The sequence below is a fragment of the Electrophorus electricus genome, chromosome 10 (genome assembly GCF_041902795.1).
Source record: "Electrophorus electricus isolate QZ-2024a chromosome 10, ASM4190279v1, whole genome shotgun sequence".
Classification (NCBI taxonomy): domain Eukaryota; kingdom Metazoa; phylum Chordata; class Actinopteri; order Gymnotiformes; family Gymnotidae; genus Electrophorus; species Electrophorus electricus.
Window position 1 is genome coordinate 30,001,280 of NC_137506.1, and position 19,757 is coordinate 30,021,036.

General features: G+C 45.0%; 1 protein-coding gene across 13 annotated transcripts in view; it reads right to left on the reverse strand.

The window, feature by feature from the left end:
* Positions 1-19,757, reverse strand: part of ralgapa2 (Ral GTPase activating protein catalytic subunit alpha 2) — a 79,832-nt gene that overhangs the window by 5,803 nt on the left and 54,272 nt on the right. For 9 of the 13 annotated variants that reach the window (XM_081721138.1, XM_081721144.1, XM_081721142.1 and 6 more), the window contains 2 exons: positions 18,974-19,101; positions 3,319-3,443 (listed from right to left, as the gene is read on the reverse strand). In XM_081721138.1, coding sequence (XP_081577264.1) covers positions 3,319-3,443; positions 18,974-19,101 — 253 coding nt within the window. Of the gene's footprint in view, positions 1-207; positions 267-318; positions 376-3,318; positions 3,444-18,973; positions 19,102-19,757 lie in introns of all 13 variants that reach the window. The other 4 variants (XM_081721145.1, XM_081721146.1, XM_081721139.1 and 1 more) reach the window with 2 other exon arrangements.

Consider the following 19,757-nt stretch of genomic DNA (forward strand, 5'->3'; position numbering starts at 1 on the left):
CATTGGAGTTATCTAAACGTCAAGGCAGGGAGAACATATAAAACATAGAATACAGTTTACTGCTTCAAAAGCAATCACAGAGAGCTTATTTGAACTCTGAACTCTTCTTAACTACCGTGACCGTGAGTTATGCAGTTATGCATGTGCTATGTTCATAGTGTCATAGTGTTTAGGAGAACATGCAGGATCAACCAAACGGGAGAATACCTGAAAGGGAGAGGAGGTCAGGTGAGGAGTGTGTTATAAGAGGGTTCAGGGTGACATGCCTAAATGAGGAAATGAAATATAAAAACCAACCAAACAAACAAATAATCTTACACTCCAGTTTAGCCCAAGAGTACTCCATGTTCCAAACCATGCCTGGCCAACGCCTGCCTGTTGTTGTGGATGAGATGTTAGTGAAGAATGGATCAACCAGCCAGACACACACACAAACACACGTGCACACACGCGCGCACGTGTTCTATGCTTGTGTAGACTGATATTAATTGCAGTTTTAGAAAAAAAGATTGCTGCTGGGGAAACTGTGGTGTAAAGCCCTGACATTGAAAGATAGAAAAACCTAAACCACATGTTCCTCTTTTTTTTTTATACATTATCAGCCATAAATAGTGAATCATTTTCCCTGCTAAAACTTCTTTCACATTTATATGCATTCAGCAAAGTGCGGGGGTACATCCGTGGTTTTGATGCTGGTACATTCCTATTTGTAAATTGTTAAAAGTGAATGTATTTCTAAATGTGTTTTAATGGTATTCATCCATGTGCATCTTTTCCAAAATGTGGTAGATCATACATGTTTCTAGTTTTGAAGCAATGTTTTTACAGAATAATTTCAAAATGAAAAATGTGTGTGTTTGTGAGTGAGAAAGAGAGAGAGAGAGAGAAAGAGAGAAGGGAGGGAGAAAGAGATTGAGAGTAAGAGAGAGAGACTGAGAGAAATATTTCTGACCACAGCAAAATCATTTGCACAAACATAATTGACAACAAATTTCCTCCGGAAAAGCCAGTTCCATTAAACCTTGATTATGCCACAGAACATTTTCATTTTTAACCCTGGTGCTGCATTATGTACAACATATCTTCAGCTTGTGCGCTAACAATGGGGCAATGGTTGCATGCAGTCTGAGCAGAGGCCCCCTAAGGCAGATGAATGCACTGCGAGTAAAATCAAGAGGCCCTGTAAGCTGTCTCTCTCGGCCAGAGCTCGGAGCACGACTCCTTCAGCAGCAAGACTCAAACACGAGTGGAAGTGCCCCCCATATTCGGGAGGGGGGTGGGAGGGGTATCTTGGGGCTGTTTAGTATTCAGCTTTGTGATAGGTCAATGGAGGTCACTGTGGTGATTTTCAATGCCTCTCCAGGAAATAAAGGGGGCGTCGCTATGGAAATAGACCCCAGTGACGCCCTGCCTCTGTTGGGCTGCTTATCAGTCCCTCCTTCTGTAGCGGACTTACAGGACAATTTATGGAATAACACTAATTTACAAAAATGATGTGTTAAATAACAAATAGCATGTTAATTAAAACTTTTATTCGCATAGAAAGTTACCATTGCCAAGTGTCATTTTGTATCATGTCAAACTTTCTAACTACAAGCCTGAGTACTTTCTAAATATCTAAATCCCTTCAAGAGAGCACTGACAAAACAGATTACATCTCTTGTTAGTATTTCTTTGCTGTCAGAGATAGAAATTGTCATAGCTTTTAACAGACTTTTCCTGACACACTTTGACTTCACCTCTACTTTAAATAAATAAGAATCAGGTGCTATTTTGATTTTATGCTGGTTGCTCTAAAGCAAGTGGCTGGACCACGGCAGCAGGGCAGGAACAAGGTCCCTTTCACCTCATCCAGAGTACAGACTTAATCCAGCCTTGCTGTATCCTAGCAGCATAATCCACCTTCAATACTGTCTGACACTCCATTCTCATGCATGTCTGCTGCACACACACACAAGCGTGATACGCTGTGAACAATCTTAAACACTGGGCTTTGGCCACAGCTCCTGCTACTAACTACTGCAGCAGCGATCGGCAACCCTTGTCCTACGACTGTCTCCTAAGCACAATTGGTCTTGCATATCTGTGGTTCCCTAGCTGCAATAAAATGGTTTTGATGTTTCGGCTGCACCATTTCTGCTCAGGCCGACACGTTTCACGGCCCTCGAAAGCCCCCCTTTCACAGGGAGACATGAGCTTGCAGGGGCGGGACAGTGCTTATCGCTCTTGCCCAGTCACTTTCAGGATTTGGCCAGGATCTCGGATGCTTAAAGTTCAGCCCTTTTGAAAGTCTGTGGCCTTCAAACCCAACATAGCGAGGTGTACGCAAGGTGTACGCAAGGTGCAGGACTGGATTTACCTTTCTAGTTTATGAACATGCCAGGAGCCAAAGCATGATGCAGCTTGTGCCGTATGTCTCAACGTGTAACATGTTAATCCTGAAGTGTGATACATACAAAGGCATTTCGAAGGTGTGCTCAGATAAAGTACAACCACAGATGGTCAGATGCAGTCAGATAAACAAGAGATGGCTCTCCTCATATTCTAGCAGTTATTTAGTTTGCTTGTGTCAAGCAAGCAAAGATGGTTGAATGACCCTGAATTTACTGGTTTAATGACTGCCTTTCATTGCTCAGAGAACATGGAGGAGTATTTGACAGAGCGCTGCCTTTTATTTCAAACATATCTTAGCTGAACTATGGAAACAGAAACAGGCTTATGTCTAGTTCATTCTTTTAGGTGAAAAAGCTTCTTTTAGTTTGCATGCAGATTAGGATGTTTTTGTTTTGCCAAGCTGTTCGCCTGGTAATTTTCCGGCCTCGAACAATGGTTTCATTCTTGACCTTGGCGAATCACGTTAGTCAAAAAATGCTGAGGACTATTTAAAGGCATTTCTAAGTGTGGTTAACAAACACGACATCCTGTGTTTTACTGTCAGGTAAAGGGCCAAAGACAACATCATATACAAAACTGCCACCATTCAGTTGAAAGGGACAGCTGAACAATACGCTAATGGAAGGGAACAGAACTAAGGATGAGTGAGCGTTAACGGAGTTGATTAGCATGACGCCGCGCTAACCATTCGCAGTGGGGCTCATTCAGTGCTAGCTGCGTCGGAGCTGTCTGGCTGAAGTGTTACGTTAGGGCGGGAACGGTCCCTTTAAAAGGGGGCAGCTGTGCTCCAGGCCCACACTGGCCTTGATACGGAGAGAAAAAGGACAAAGAGCATGACAGGAAAGCAGCCGAGAGGAGCCGGACGCAGCCAGGATGGAGGAGTCGCCGCAGGACTACGGCGAGACAGACACGGCGGCCTCTTACCTGTACCACTCGTTGGGTAGTAGCTTTGAGAGGGTGAGAAGACTTGGGCGGCAAAGTCCTCAAACGTCATGTTTTCCTTGTGGTTCAGAATGATGGCCTCCAGATACAGAGCCCGCTCCTCATAGCTGAGAGTGAGTTCATCAAGGGGAAACTTGCACAGTAGGGATTGGTGGCCTCAAATTAAAGACTCATCTGTTTAAATTATAATTTCAATTAAAAATTTTTTAAAAATCTCTTTTCTGTACTACAAACGCTTTTAGATGCACCAGGCTCAGCTTGTGTCTATGGCACATGCATATAAACCTATAACCATTCTCTCCTCCTCTTTTCTCCTCCATTCTAAACTGCGTGCGCGCTGACCTAACGTTGGTCTACTGGAAGCTAGCCCATGTCCAGCCGTGTTGAAAAAGGAAAAAAAAAGAAAAAGCATCCCATCCTAAAATCAGAGTTAAAACCTCATCCTAAACAACATTTTTTTTTTAAATGTAAAAAGCCCTAGCTCCATCACACACAACTGCAAGTTCTTTTAGGCATGACTTATGCATTATTCTAATAGTTTTTTAAGCATTATTTTCTATTTGTACTGGAACAGTGGGGTCTGAGCAGGAAACAAAAGAATCAGGAGATAGGAAGAGCAAATGAGAGCACGAGAGAGAATCTTGTCCTCGGTTAATGAAATGTAATCATGCCCTCAAAGCCACTGCTCTCTGAGTCATTCCAGACCACGAGGCCAGTGACTACATTTACAGCAAGAGACAGTTAACCGTCCAAACAAATGGAGGAGCAGGTGTTTCTGCTGGCGTCTGCGTGCACTGCTGCCGTGCTTGCACCTCCTCTGGCCCACACCCCCTTCCCTCGAAGGGGGAGCTGTGCTACAACGGCATCGAGTGATGCCTTACACCACCCCTGCATCAAAATGTGTATGTTCATGGGTCATAGCTGAAATGTCTGGAGAGGGCTGGAAAAAGAAAAAGTTAGAATAACAATAAAAAGTACACTGCGTCTGTGAGTTTGCGTCGTGCACACATACACATGCATTCGTGTGTGTATATTACTCAGTGGCCTTGGCTGGGTCCTGCTGATGACTCTGTACTCTAATGACCATGTTGCTGGAGTGGAGGCTGGGGCTGTCCATACGCCTGCCTGCTGAATTTCTGAAAGGCCCCACTGATGCCATTCCCAACTCATTAGGGAAGCTGCTTATGTCGCCAGGAGCTAGGCTGTTGCCAAGGCCCCTGCTCTCCATCATGACCATGCTGCCCGTCACACACCCGTTCGAGTGTGTGTCTGTGTGTGCGTCTGTGCCACGTGCCGGCGCAGCAGGGGCTGAGGGAGCCGTGACAAATTGTTGAAAAGGTCCGTCTGAACCCAGCACTGACAGGCACCTGAGCCTGAGGGCTGGACACAGGGAGAGAGCAATCTGCTCCACTCCTGCTCTCTTTTGCGCTTCATCCCTCCATCACCACGCTCAGAGAGAGAGAGAGAGAGAGAGAGAGAGAAATAAAGAAAGAAAGAAAACGAGAAAAGGGGGGGTGCACAGACTGTGAAAAAAAAATGGTCAGAGAAAAGATCACATACATTATTATCTTTGAATAAGATAAGCAGCATGGTCAAGACCAGCGGAGCTTTTGAATGAAAACGGTTTTATATCTGACTTTCAGGATGAACTTATCATTTCGGCTGTTCTTTACAAGGACTTCTGAGCTAGGGTTGGCTTAGCTGCTATGGCAACTTTGGGTCATATTACAGTAATGGGCCACTTCAGTTTACAAGGGATGATAAGAAAGATGAAAAAAAGATGGACTAGCTGGAGAAGACAGAACTAACTCTAAGCTTGAGTTGGAAAACCTCACGGTATACAGAGGATAAAACAAAAAGAGAAAACCATTGTGCAAGCAAGAGTGAACGCAATGAGCCAAAGAATGAGTGAAAGAGAAGCAAAAAAAAAGGAAAGAAAGTGCAGAATGGGCCCGTGAGTGAGGGAGCGGGATAATAACCCTGTTCTCACTAGGTCAACACAGCCATATGGCTCTCCATTATGGGACCACGCAGATGACTTGAGCGTGGCTCTGCTATTCAGATTCCTAAAACAAATATTGACTCGAGCCGACCACAGCCTGCGAGCTGGCTGTCCCAGTGTGCACGCCGCAGCGTGCGCGCCCCAGCCCATGTGGTCCAGCCTGCTTGCACCAGCCTGCGTGCCCCAGCCCCAGAGCGACGAAGGGCTCGCAGGGGAGACGACTCTTTGATGTTGTCTCAGACATCGCTGGACATCGCATTACATACACCCCTTCCCTCCCTCGCGGTCTCTCCCATGCTGAGTGCAGCCCGTACTGTTGAATACATGTGTTGAGTTGACAGGAGGAGCACACCGGCTGCACGCAGGCTAGAAAGCAGCAGTCAGTAAGCCAGCCTGCATCTGATGCTATCCACGCCGGTAGACTCCAGAGGCTCTCAAACCAGCAGTGGATCCTGGCAGCGCGCGACATGCACTAAAACATGTGGCCCGGCGTACCGCATTCACATCGAACTTTCAACTATAAACTCGGGGAGATGGGAGTGACTTGTGGCTACTAACAGCTAATATAGGTTCTGCATGACTTAAAATGACAACAGAAGGTTTGGGATTTCCCACTGCACTGTAATCCAAGTCATCCCTGGAGCAGCTGGATTGGAGAAACTCATTCTACACTTCAGCTGGTAACTAAGCAAGGTGTGAGCAGGGAATTTCCAAATGCATCCACACAACTACACAGCGTCTAAATGGAGCAATCTGCTGGTGCAAACCGAGTGCCCTCGCATGGGGCATAAAAAAAAAAAAAAAAAAAAAAAAAGCAGGCGTGGCGACAGGAGCACAGATTTAAGACCACCCTGCCATGTAAAATAATGTGATGACCTCACTCACATACAGGTCAGCCTGAGAGGAGATGGGAAACCAAGGAAGGAGGGGGGGAACAGAAAGGAAACACAATGGAACTGTTATAGTAGGGAGAGAAAAACACACAGCTTAAATCCACTTAATGGGGAAAAACGTCCTCTAAGCATTTTGCAGAAGGGCTTTAACAGATAATGCTCTTTTCCTGCTCTTGGTGGGCCCTTTGCCACCCTGCGGTGCGCCAGGTGACAAAGGCAGTAAGGGCATTAAGCATCAGATAAAGCAGGAGCCTGGGGAACAGGTCTGACTCATCCCGTAGGCAGAGATGGGCACAAACAAACTCAGATACATCTGTTTAAATGAACCAGCACAGGGTACAGCAGGATCCTAGCATGCCTTACAATTTGCAACGGATTTGTAACCAACTCGGAACCTCAGAATGACAGAATCACTTAAAAAGCAGCAGTAATGTATTGATAAGGAGGGAAACCATTTAATAAACATAATGTTACCAAGCTGTGCTGTTACGGGTTGGTGAGGTGTGAGGCCATTTATTTTGGTTTGTTTTGGTGTGGGTTCGCGTCCGTGTGGGATTGTAAGATTGTGAGCTTGAGTGTGTGGTGTTGTCCAGATGGTTAGGGGTGGCCAGTGGGGAATAGAGAGGTCAATCAGTTTGGCGGATCAAAGCCAAGGTCAGGTGGCATTGGTGGCCATGTTCAAGGTGCGTGGGGAGTCCAAGGGAACTGGAGGGGGTGCTCAGATGGCCTCTCATTAGCAGTCCGCTCAGGTCCCAGACCCCTGGGACAGACTTCTGAACACCCCCGCACTAGAAGCCTTCAACAATAGGGCTTACCCCACTAGAGACCAGGCCAGGCACACAACTCCACTGACACTGGGTCACAATGAGAGCTAGTAAGTGCACATAAATCTGTCATTAAGATGTATGCATAAAAAGGAGGACTATAGCCAACAAGTCAAACAATAAAAGCATAAAACTTTAGCCTTATAACTGAAGACGAATTCAACTCTGAAATTAGCACATTTAAAAGTCATTAAAACATTAATAAACAGTTATTGAATATAGATGACTTGTCTGTTGTGGAAATTCTGGGGAAATCTTGCTTAGGCTATACCAAAAATTCTCTGTTTTTCAGAATTTGATGGAGATATCCAGTACAGACACCCAGAGGAATTAACAGATATGATGAGATCAACCTCCAAAAGCTGGAAACTCAGGGAGTTCAGGACACACAGGCAAAAGAAATCTGCGTAAAAAGCTAAAAAAAACAACAACAACCTAGAGCGGCTGAGAGGTTTTTGGTGCTAGTAGAGGCTGTGATTCAACATAATTTTTATTTTGCCTTCTATTAAGCTATAATGCAGTACTTTACTCAATATTCAACATGAAATGCTAGAAAAACGCCAAACAACAACAACACTATGAACATCCAATATACAATTAGACATCCAATTATATTTCATATTTGACACGCTTCCATTTGAAAGCAGTGTGCCATTTGCAAAAGCCTTTCGCCTTAACACACACATGCACTCGCACTCACACACGCGCACACACACACAGAGTGTGCACGTAGGTGAGTAATACCTTGTCAATCACAGTGATTAAAAAGCTCAAATGGCACACCTGTGCCTGAAATACAAAACATAGCTTATTGGTAACCAAGCAAGAAGCTGCAACCCCTACTGTGAGATCTATCTTTGTAAAACATTTTATTTTGGAAAATATGAAATGTTAATTCTGATGAGACTGTAATTCAAACCACTATAGGTATTTTAACAATCAGGAATTATTAACTTTGATTCAACCCAATAGTTACACCTCCACACTGGGCATTTTCCAAGTAAATGACAAAGACAAGGAAAATCCTTCACAATGAGCAAAGCCAAGGTTAACAACATATTTCCTTTTCCTTCTCTCAGGCTGTGAGTGAATGGGCTCTCGTGGTGAAGAGTGAGAAGTTGAAGAAGAAGGGGAGAGTGGCCGTGCATGCTCGACCTCCACTCCAGCCAAGTACCGGCCATTAACCTCAGCCAATCACAATGACCTTGCCATCCGGCCATGGAAGAGGATAATTGGCCAGTTTAGAGAGATGGTGGAGGAAAAAAAAAAAAAAAAGTGCTTTTAGGATACTGGCTTGGCGGGCATACCACACATGCTCTCTGTTTCTGAATAGAATATTCTGGATAGTGATTAAGGATGCCATGCACATTTCCCCAGCACTTTCTCTTCTAATGAGCTGGTAATACAGAGGGTGAATTCAAACAGACAAATGTTGACAATGGCTCAGAGCTGCATGGTACCAAGAGTGCAATCACGCAGTAAATTTCAGCTGCACATCAGTGAAACAGATGCCACATCCAGGTTACACTTAGCATTTGAAGAGTCAGAAGCAACTGCACAGAGTGGGACATAGTTCGTATACTACTGGCAAGCCACAACAGAGGTCCTTGTGTTTAAGATGAAATGTACTATATGCTGTGCTCAAAGTCCTTAACAGAACTCCAAAAATGATAACATATTCAGGGGATTCAATCAGAGAAAGTGGACTATTAGCTCTGAAGATAGATAGATAGATAGATAGATAGATAGATAGATAGATAGATAGATAGATAGATAGATAGATAGATAGATAGATAGATAGATAGATAGATAGATGGATGGAGAGAGAGAGAGAGACAGACAGAGACAGACAGACATTATGCCCTCAACGTTGGACTATATGCCAGTTTCTATCAGCTACGTAAGCCCATGGGACAGCACGTGTTGATTGGTGAATTTCTGGGCCACTGCTGCAAGGGTACCTGTTGTCACGCCACTGGACTGAGGCGTGAAGCTCGTCCCAGCGGAAAAAACAAGAGGAGGTGTGAGATGATTATAGGATAGGGGGAGACAGAGAGAGCAACAGAATAATAAAATACAGAAACAAAAAAGAAAGAGAAACAAGAATCAAAGTGAAATAAGAAAATGAAAAAGAAACAAAAAAAGAAAGCATAGTACAAGCAAGGATGGAGTCAACAGAATTTGGCTTATAGTCAATCATGTCTTTACAAGCTCTCGCTCTCACACACACAGACACATACACTAATTAAGCCCAGTGCTAAGGGGTGGGAGGCCCTGGGGAGGGGGAGGGGAGGGGTGTGAGGGTAAGGACAGGTTAATTGAACCTCCAGGGGGATGCTCACTCCATGGGATGTCCTTTGCATCTCACCTCAGCAGCATCCATCTGAGAACCAGACGCATAGAAATGGAATTATGAGCATGACATCACTGCCAACACAGATTCCCACAAAGACCCGACAGACTGGGCTTGGCACTAACACTGATTTACAGCATTACTAAATCAAACGTCTGCCACGTTGTGCAGTGTACACGTAACATTAGCCCCCTTAACAGAGCGGCGACTATTGATCTGATCTGGGGAGCGCAGGAAAGGGCTTGTCAGAGCAGACTCCGAATGGAAAAGGTCAGCGGGTTGCACAGCACCGATAGGGCCATTGAAAGCACATGGAGAGCTCTAATATACTGCATCCCAGGGTAGTGGAAGATAAAAGAGGAGAGCGCGGTGACTAGGCAACCCTTACTCAAGTGACACTGATTTCTAATACTTGCAAACTAGTCTCATACGTCCTACAAAACATTAAGTCATTATTCAAGCAAGTTGAGTGAAAACTATGCAGGGTTTAACAGGCAACGTAAAGCATTAAGCCAACAAACAAAACTTAGAAATACAACTTTTATAAAGCCCTCAGAAGACCCACTTCATTGACTAAATTCTGAGAACTTCAGTTTACTGGCACAGGAATTCTATCCAATAAGGACACGGGCCCATAATCAGGAAACCTCTCATAGTATGAGTGCTGATTAAGGATCCGGATTCAGCTCTTATTAACTATGGCTGTACTGACAGAAACATATCCTACATCAGCACCTCCTTCTTTGATAAGTTTCATGAAGCCGACCACTGTCTCGTGTTTTCCGATGTTCTACAGAACCACCTCACTGCCCTTTTACAGGAACCATGCGCTGACGAGGGCAAAGCAAGGTCCTGGATGTGCCGAAGCGTCTCTATAAAAAGACCTTCGCTGATGACCACCGTGTTAGGAGGAAGTTATGACAAGATGAATCCATCAAGGCGGGGTGGGCAGTGTAGATCGCTGAAGAGCCCTTTTACAGAGACATCAGACTCCTCGGGATGAAAAGCTTCATCATTCACAACACACTCTTCATTAAGACAATGAGATTAATACATGAGTCACTGCCTGCTCTGAATACTGAATGGCGGAGCTTAACACACGTCTCAATAGTCTTTACAGTTTCAAATGGTGTGAAGGGGAGGGGGGGTGGGGTGGGGTAAAAGAGTACCCAAGGCAGGCCATTCGGTGTTGCACAAACACCACTTCCTCCCCAGGAAAGTGCTAGAGTAGGTAGCAGTCCGGGTTGCTGGGGACAGCTCCTCTGATGCATACACAGCGCAGCTCCCACTGGAGGCAGCTCACAGGCAGATCATATATCTGGGACACACACCCAAATATGAACACAGCCTCTAGCCTAAGCTGCCCAAAAAATGCAAAGCCATGATAGATAATCAACTAATCCTCCAGTTTGTGGATGAAAGGACTTGGCTTAGTGTCAAAACAGTGAGGGCCAGTCCTACCTGAACAGATTAGAAGTGGGGGGAAATGCAAGAATATATTACAAGTGAGAAATCGGGGGGGGGGGCAACAGAGTATGGACTTCTGGTTTGGCAACAGCCTTTTCTTCCCCTTCATCTTCTTTTCTTTCTTAATCCTCGCCTTGAGGCGCTCTGTGCAGTCAAGCGCACTATTACGCGGCAACAATTAGCCAGGCTGTGGAAGCCGGCACCTGGTCCGAGGCATTCAGGCGTTTTCGGCAGCAGCTGACTGTACAAGCTTCGTCCCACCCCATCCCTCGGCCCCCCACCCCCACCAGGTGGTCCTCCTTCAATGACATTAGCTACTCATTCCAGTCACTCCAGGGTTCATCAAGGACCTATCCGGGCCCGGTCCATCTGCGTGGGACGCATTCAGCCAGCCGCAAACACCGGCTCCCTAAATGGGCCTAGCAGACAACGAACTTTTCCAACTGCATATGTAGAGAGCTGAAAAGACAGCTGATGATTTCAGAATGCTTCTCGGCACGTCTGCGGAGTGCGGCCAAGTTTGCCGAACAAAGGATAAATTCGGCATGACTCCTATAGCACCTTGCCTCTGAGCGACCCACATTAGCTTGACTCCTTTCTGTTGGCTTGACAACTTTATGCGGCATACTGTTGTCGGTTAAAGCAGTCGCCGTAATAACAGCCGTTTTAGGGAAGTTTTGGCTCAGCTGGGATGCTCGTTGGTTGATTAAATCTGTTTGTCAGCACCGTTTTGAGTTCTTCAGATAATAGAGCCTTTTACGAAGAGACAAAGCACAAGGAGGATATGGAAGGGGTAAACAGAGATAGAGAAAGAGGAAAGATTCTGTCTGTCCTGAAGTGATTTTGAGGTTCAAGAAAAAAAACAAAAAACAAAAAAAACCCCCACACAACTAAGAAGGGTTGTTGCTTTGTACACTCTTCTGAAAATTCTCACAAAGCCTATGGCATTCTCGGCTCGAAGCGCTGAGCACACAGCATGAATAACGTGATCTGAATAACAATAGCTATAGATTTGTAGAAGCTCTCAATACTAATTAGGGGCTATATGCGCTGTTTGTAGCAAAGGCGTGTGCATTGAAATGAGATGCTAAGTGCTTTTATTTCAGCAACAAATTGGGCGTCTGGCTGTCCAAAGAGGTAACTGAAAGGAAGCCTTTACCACAGATACACAAGAGGTTACTTAAAAGTTGCATTAAGGTATGGTTTCAAACTTATGTTAATTTATGTGTCCAGTAAGGAATTCTGTTAAGGAAACTTAACAAAATCTCAATAGGGTAGATATCCCTGAATATCATTCAGACTGTCATGAATGTACCTGTTTCTTACACAAACTACAGCATGACTACGAGGGCCGTGACTGTGCTTGTATTCATGCCTCTACACAGGGACCTGGGAGGAAGTTGAACATCTTCAGAAACCTGCCAAAACACCAAAGAAACCAGTGATGCACTGCGGTCTAGTCCTCCATGCTGCCCTTATGCAACCAAACTGCAGTCTTCTACTTCAGAATGTAAAGAACCTCCATTTCCACATCAAAGGCCACCTCTGGTGTGGAGGAGGGCTGGACAAAAGCATGATGCAGACTTTTATGTTGTGTTGATGTTTTCTGTTGTTGTTTTGTTTATCCTTCAATGCGGAGGACTCTATTTTGTGCAAAGATGCAAATGGCGAACACAAGGGCATCCTTTAGCACAGTACAATAACGTCCAGCTTGTGGAGGAGCCAACGCTGCCTTTGAACTCTTTAAAGTGGCATTAATGCAGAACTTATAAATAATCAACTAATTCCTGTTTTAAGATGGTCCATAATGGGCTGCAGGAAACACAGAGCCACGGTCTTTAAACAAACAGCCCTCACTGACCTAAGCCCACAAACAAATCATCTGCTTCTCACTGTTCAGTCCAAGCTGTCAGTTCAGGGAGGGGGGACCACAAAAAAAAAAAAAAAAAAAAATCAGAGAAGCACACTGAAGCATTGCTTCAGTGCCCCAAGACCCTAAGACAACAGAAACACGACAAACAAATTCACCGGAATACATGGCAATTTAATCTACAATTCATCTACAGTGAACAGACTAGGAGGACGTGAACTCTGCAACACCACTCAAATCTCTGACAGGATTCTGCGACTGCTACAAATTCACAAAGACTGTAAAAATTTGTACAAATTGCCACTGTCCTAATACCCCTTTGTAAAATGTCTTTTTTTTTCTTTAATGCACTTGAAAATGACAGTGTGAATGTGTGAATATTTCATAATGAATGGACCAGTAAAACAAAATGTGCTCACTGGCAGATTCTCAGAAGCACCTTAAAAAAATCATGTCTTATATCTAATAATAATAATAATAATAATAATAATAATAATAATAATAACAACAATAACATTAACATTAACATTATTATTATTAACAATGCTATTAAGTAAAAAAATATTACAGAGCATAATACCAGTGGGCTACATGGCAGGTGACATTTTGTGACATTTAGGAGTAGAACTGGATATGTGTAGGATATAAGAGGATAAGTGAGGATGGCGCTGCTCTATTCAGGTCCAGGCTGATGGGACAGAGCCGACGCCTGCCAGGCCAAGCAGCCTGAATGGTAATCAGTGCAGTACTGATAATGAATGATTGAAGGCTCTTTCTCACCATTCGAGAATTTCAATATCACAAGAGCCCTAGAGGCAGGATTCTTATCAGCACAGGCCTCAGACAAAGGAATCCAGCAAAGGGGAAATGTGCTTAAACACAAGCTGGTTGCGAAGGACCAGGCCATTAGCAAGAGGAAAAAATCAGAGATGTATGGGAGAGTGCACACGCACACACACACACACACACACACACACACACACACACACACACACACACACACACACACACACACACACACACACACACACACACAAAGACACTACAGGTTTCTGTAATAAACAGTTGGGAGTGACGGTCAGGTAGAGAATACCTCCAGTGTTTTAGGCAATTTTATACTGAGAAGGAAACAAAATCCAACAAAACAACGCAACAGTGCCGCAATCCTTCGCTCCACGACTGCATTCACACACAAAAACATTCTCTCACTCATTCAAACATGCCTACAGTAAAATGCTGAAGCTTGCCAGGACTACTCATTATCACTTCTTTTAAGTAGCCACACTCAAAAAGAGAGTGAGAAGGATAGAGTGAGTGAGTGAGTGTGAGAGAGAGAGAGAGAGAGAGAGAGAGAGAGAGAGAGAGAGAGAGAGAGACAGACAGACAGAGAGGGAAACCATACAGAACTAATCAATGAGAACACCTCCATTGTGTCTGTGGGAGAAAGACAGGGAGAACATCCTTTTGGATAACCTGAGAAGGCTAACAGCTTTCCCCAGTGTTAGCAGTCTGGCAAACGTAGAGAAAAAAAAAAAGTTCATTAATTAAACAAGGGCTTGGGCAGACAGATGGACGACTAGCTGCACGCTAATTACACAGAGAAGACAAGCAGGTCTCACCCTCGTCCATGACTGCTTCACCATCAATCATAATTAGCACGACTACAAAATGTTCACCTGGGTCACTCAGCTCAGAGCAGGCAGAGAGAGCAGGAAGTTCAGGCATTCTACATGTGTTTGGTGGAACTCTGACTTATGCGCGCACTCTCGCTGTGTCTAATATATGTATGTGTGTGTGTGTGTGCGCGCACACTGTAAAACGGCTCCTACTACCCATACACACATGTCTGAAACCTTGAGGGTTGTGGCATTCAACATTCAATGAAGACAACGTCGAATGCTCTCAGCACTTCTGATGACCAGTGTCTGATAATGGCTATTTGTGGTGTCAGCCAACATCCATGATGTTGCTGAATGAGCTGAATTAACTGCGGCCCTCTGACACCCTTCTATTAGGGTCACTCCTTACAGGCAAGACATCTTACTACAAGTAATTTCTCTCTTTGTTTAGTTTCTCTTTGCCTTATGTGCACTATTTACTTTAAAGCATAACAGCAGCAAATTACAGCAGCAGCAGAGGCAAGTGTGAATTAACAGGCACATCCTTCATGCTTAAGAGGTGATTAAGTAACGTTTTCCCAGCTCGTCTCCGCGTCACTCCTGAGGGAGCCATAATAATGGAGTGAGCTCAGGGTAACTCTACCCCTCCCCACGTCTACAGAACCCCACCCCACTCCCAATACAGGGGGGGATTCCGCCCAGATCTGGCAACGGCTCACCCATTCACAATGCCGCCAGAACACAGACAGCTGTCAGGCATGAATGCCTAACGGAGTCTACTGTTTTTGAGGGAGGGACATGAAGAGTGGGTGGGGTTCAGGTTTAAAGGTGCAGTTAGTAAACTGTAGAGACCTGCCAGAGAATTGTTCTGAGAAAAAACATTTAGATGTAGAATGTAGACTCTAGATGTAGAATCATACATCTAGTCCTTTGGTTTATCAATGCAACTGCAGTTATACTGATAATCCTTTTATGAAAAGATGTCTTCTAATGTTACACCATGCTAATTCTACATTTCCAAATCTCCAATTTAGTTCAGAACCAGTGGCAATAACATGCCAGTGATGATTAAAACAAACGTAAAAATTAAAAAAGCAGCACCAGTAATTGCTACTGGAGGCTGAAATGTGGAAGAACAGGAAAAGACAGGCAATATTTTGCATTACAGTGAGTCGACAAAAAAAGTGTCTTCAGGTTTTCAGGGTCAATGTATTGGAGAATTGGACCCACACAGTAGATGCATACGCCGAGGAAAAAATAAATAAACATGAAGGAGAATACACACACACACACACACACACACACACACACCTCTATTGTATCTACCACCTGTTTTTTTTTTTTTTTTTTTTTTTTTGCCAGCTCTTTCTGCTGTCACTGAGTTGTTTACAAACTCGCCCTCTACCTGTGTTTAAGCTGGTGTTACCCACAAGAAAGCGTCGCCCCAGGGGGGTTTGCGTTTGTGTGCGTGCGCACTGCCTTTGTTCCAGGCATCATGAGCAGAAGGGCAGAGGTAAGGGGGGGTGGGGGGAGCAGTAATGCTATGAGTCATTCTGCATTAGAGGAAAGAGAGAAGGGAGAATACTTGTGCATTTCACATGAAGCAGCAGCTATACGCCATATGCCATATGGGACTGACTGACTCTCCAGTCAGGGTTGGGCTTGACAGGTCTGGGGATGAGCGGGCCTAGCCCCCTACCGCCGGATGCTGAGAGCATGCCTGTGTGCGCGTGTGCGTTTGTGTGTGTGTCTGAAGCAGACAACCAAGTCACCAGTCTTGACAGGGAGCAAATAATTTTTTTTTCTTGGGGCACGTAGATACTGATTTTTTTGGAGTTTTTTTTTTATTGTTGTTGTTGTTGTTGTTGTTGTTGTTGTTGAAAGTAAGTGGAAAACAGAGAGAGTTGGAAAGAGGGCGAGACAGGGAGCGCTGGGGCTGCTATGCAGGGGTGAGGGGCTCTGAACACATTCGATATTGTACGGAGCCCCTGGGAACAGCTGGTGAGCTGGGAGGAACTGGAAGGCAAGCAGGAGGGGGAGGCGAGGGGAGAGAAGCCAGAGTGCTGGAGTGAAAATGGGATTAGAGTCACCACACTCTGATTGGGTGGGGGGCACTGGAGCTTCTCCTCTCAAAGGCCTGGCCTTAGAGCACACACTGACTGCAGGCACTCTAGCCAAGCTCTGCAGAACGAGAGCAAGGCACAACAAAATGCAGAGGATCTCATGTAGTGCACTTAGGAGGAATGTTCAACTATTTAGTTAACCACCACCATACTAAACACCTGCTTAAATGGCAAAACAGGTAAAATAGGCTTCATAAACATAAATCCTGATTCAAGGATGGCACGTTGCTTATTTGTCATTTATTTCAGGAGTTTTAAGAACTCATAGGTCAACACAGACAATAATGGAAAATGATAGGATCAAACGAGCTTCACAATATTCACAATATAAGAATGTGCCATGAAAAACCATTATAGTAATAAAAAGAACACTTGCACAAAGAGATGGAGATGGACAGACTGAAGCTGACCAAGGAGTAAGCACAATGATACAGACAACATCGCAAACAGGAAAGATAGTGACTGCCATTTGGCAACTGTCCTCCTCCTCCTCCTCATGAGGGCTAAAAGCTGGGGCTCGCATGACTGGCGGCGGGCAGGAACAGATTATGGCTATTGATTGGTGCCTAGAGATGGATCTTACTGAAGAGGAGAGGAAGAGAGAGGGAGGAGGAGGAGGGAAGGAGCGAATGAGAGGAAAGGAGGGGGGAAAGCATGCCAACTCCATCGATTCCCGTCAGCAGGGGAGGCAGTGAGGCAGACTGAAGGTCGGTGAATCTCCTGCCTCTTAAACCCCCCCCACACCCCCCAGCCTGGGTATCAGAACGCCCGCACAGAGCCCCTGCACAATTTCCCCAGTGCTCTTCTGCTGAGTGACAGCAAAGAGACAGTCCTCAGAGACAGAGCCAGCCAGACACAGCACAGAAGCATAAACATTCAAACAAACAAGCAAAACCTTCACATACGTGTGTGTGTGTGTATATTTCTTTCAAGGTATAATAAAAAACACATACTATATAGTGCATATAAATAAATATATAAATACACATACCGAATAATATATACACCTTATATATACACCCATATCCATTTAAACCTACAAAAAGTCCTAATTTAGAGTATGCAGTTTCTTGTACAGTTTATTCCAAATCTTCCTCCTCCCAGGAGATTTTAAGCTCACCAGCCCTGTCCATTCCTGCATGAAAAAGGCTCCAGCATGCCAGACTTCAAACTCACAGCAGCTGTTTTTCCCCTTTCTTTCAATTGAACCGAATCAATAATAGATGACACATTATGTGAGATTTGAAAGGACTGTGTAATACAGTGTCAGCAGGAGAGAGGCCTGTCTGTCCAGAGAGTTCCCGCCAGGCCCACTGGAACAACATCGCTCCATCAGCCGCAGCAACCTGAGAATGGCGGCACCGTGCACATGGGACCAGGGCCGTGGAGATGCCCATGCTGGCGTGGAGCTGCTTGCCAGCACACACACACACACACACACACACACACACACACACACACACACACACACACACACACACACACACACACACACACACACACACACACACACAAGCACGGACTTGGGTAGCGAGGAGGTGGACTGGGATGCACCTGGCCAAACACTGGTGGCCATTTCTCCACAGCCCATCCAATTAAAGCTGAGTGATGGGGGTGGGCTGCTGGAGGCCTCTCCAGCTCGCGCGGCACTGCCACAGAGCACCACCTGCTTTTATCAGCCTGCAGCCCGAGCGCCGCCACTGCCTTTGAAGGCGAATTCAACTAATTACCTTGGAGCACGGTCGAACAACAACGCTGCTGATTGCTGGGACCCTGACCATTGTGTGCCGGGAAACTCCAGAGAAGATCTCATCTCCACGCAAAAGCAGACGCCTTTCGACTACGGCGATGAGAACACTGTTCTGAACGGGGGCAGTAAACAAAGCACAGAAGTATATAAAAAAAAAAAAAATGAGAGCATGAAGAAGTGGCAGAAAGCCTGACTGGGTAAGAGCAGAACAAGTAGGAGGAAACTGTGAGTGGGAGGGCTGAAGTTTAAATCTATGTTGGTATGTGTGCAGGAGCGGTACTGTATCACAGATGTCCCTGTGTCTAACAGAAGAGACAATGGTGCAAACCTGTGAGTCAAAGACTAATTAATTATTCATTAGAACAGATCAAGCCTTTGTATGCAGCTGCGAAACCGAGCATCTTTTTAGCCTCTCGGTTTCTTTTCAAAAGAATGAGACCAGCGTAGAATGCACTGAATGAAGAGATTTCTCTTTCTACTGAAAGAGAAAGGGACTCAGAACAGAATTCAGGGAAAGGTAGGAATGTGTTTAACTTGCATTCTCATCTATTTTCTTAGCCCCTTTAAACTAAAGTGTGTCAAACTGGCTCAGAACAGTGGTTCCAATATAAAACTCACGATTAAGCTGTGTGGACCAAACAGGAATCACCACCAACAAGGCCTCCAGAACATTCCCCTTGGATCCTACATTGCCTCTCTGACTGTTGTTCAGGCAGCAGGAGCTTGGAAAGGATACAAGCTCTGGTAAAGCGTGAGTCGCGACTTCACCGCCCTGCTGGCGTTAATGCAGGTGGCCCGCACGAGGCTCGGCAAGAGCACCCCGGTGACAATGGCTCCATCAAACAGAGGTCCAAAGAACGGGACCTAAGACAGCAGGGAAGAAGACGGATCAGGGAGAGCATAAAAAAAAACCTTTATTAACGGAACAGAGTGATGACCATGTTTCCACCAAAAAAAGTCTTTGATTATCTCATGGAGTGATCCCTCCATTTCATGACTCACGCACACACTAATATCCCACAGAAAATCAATAAGTATGACAGGCCGGACCATAGCTCCAGTCCGTAGTCTTGGGAAAGGCTCGGTGAGAATAAGCCTTTTCCCAGGTTCATACTCACTGAACACAGGAGTTATAGGCACGTACAGTTTTAGGCACGTACAGTGTCAAGGGAGCTTCTCCAAGTGCTCCATGCCATTCTGTTTTCAGATGTGTCTTGTTTTTTGTTTTTTTTTACTTAAAAAAACCCCACACCCCAAAGGTTCACATTTGACAATCAATAGTGTATAAAAGACCTAATCTAATGATGATTCAATATGTTCCTATGTATTTCCATTAGATTTGTAGATATGCTGTTATGAAAAATGACCTGTAGCCCTGCATTGGTCACTCAAGGTGCTTTTGACCTGTCTGAAGTCCAGGCAAGCTGTGTGTGTGTGTGTGTGCTCGTGTGCGCGCAGCATGAGTGAATGGTGAAGATGAAAGCTTGTCTGGCAGTGATGAGAGCAGCATGCCGACGGTG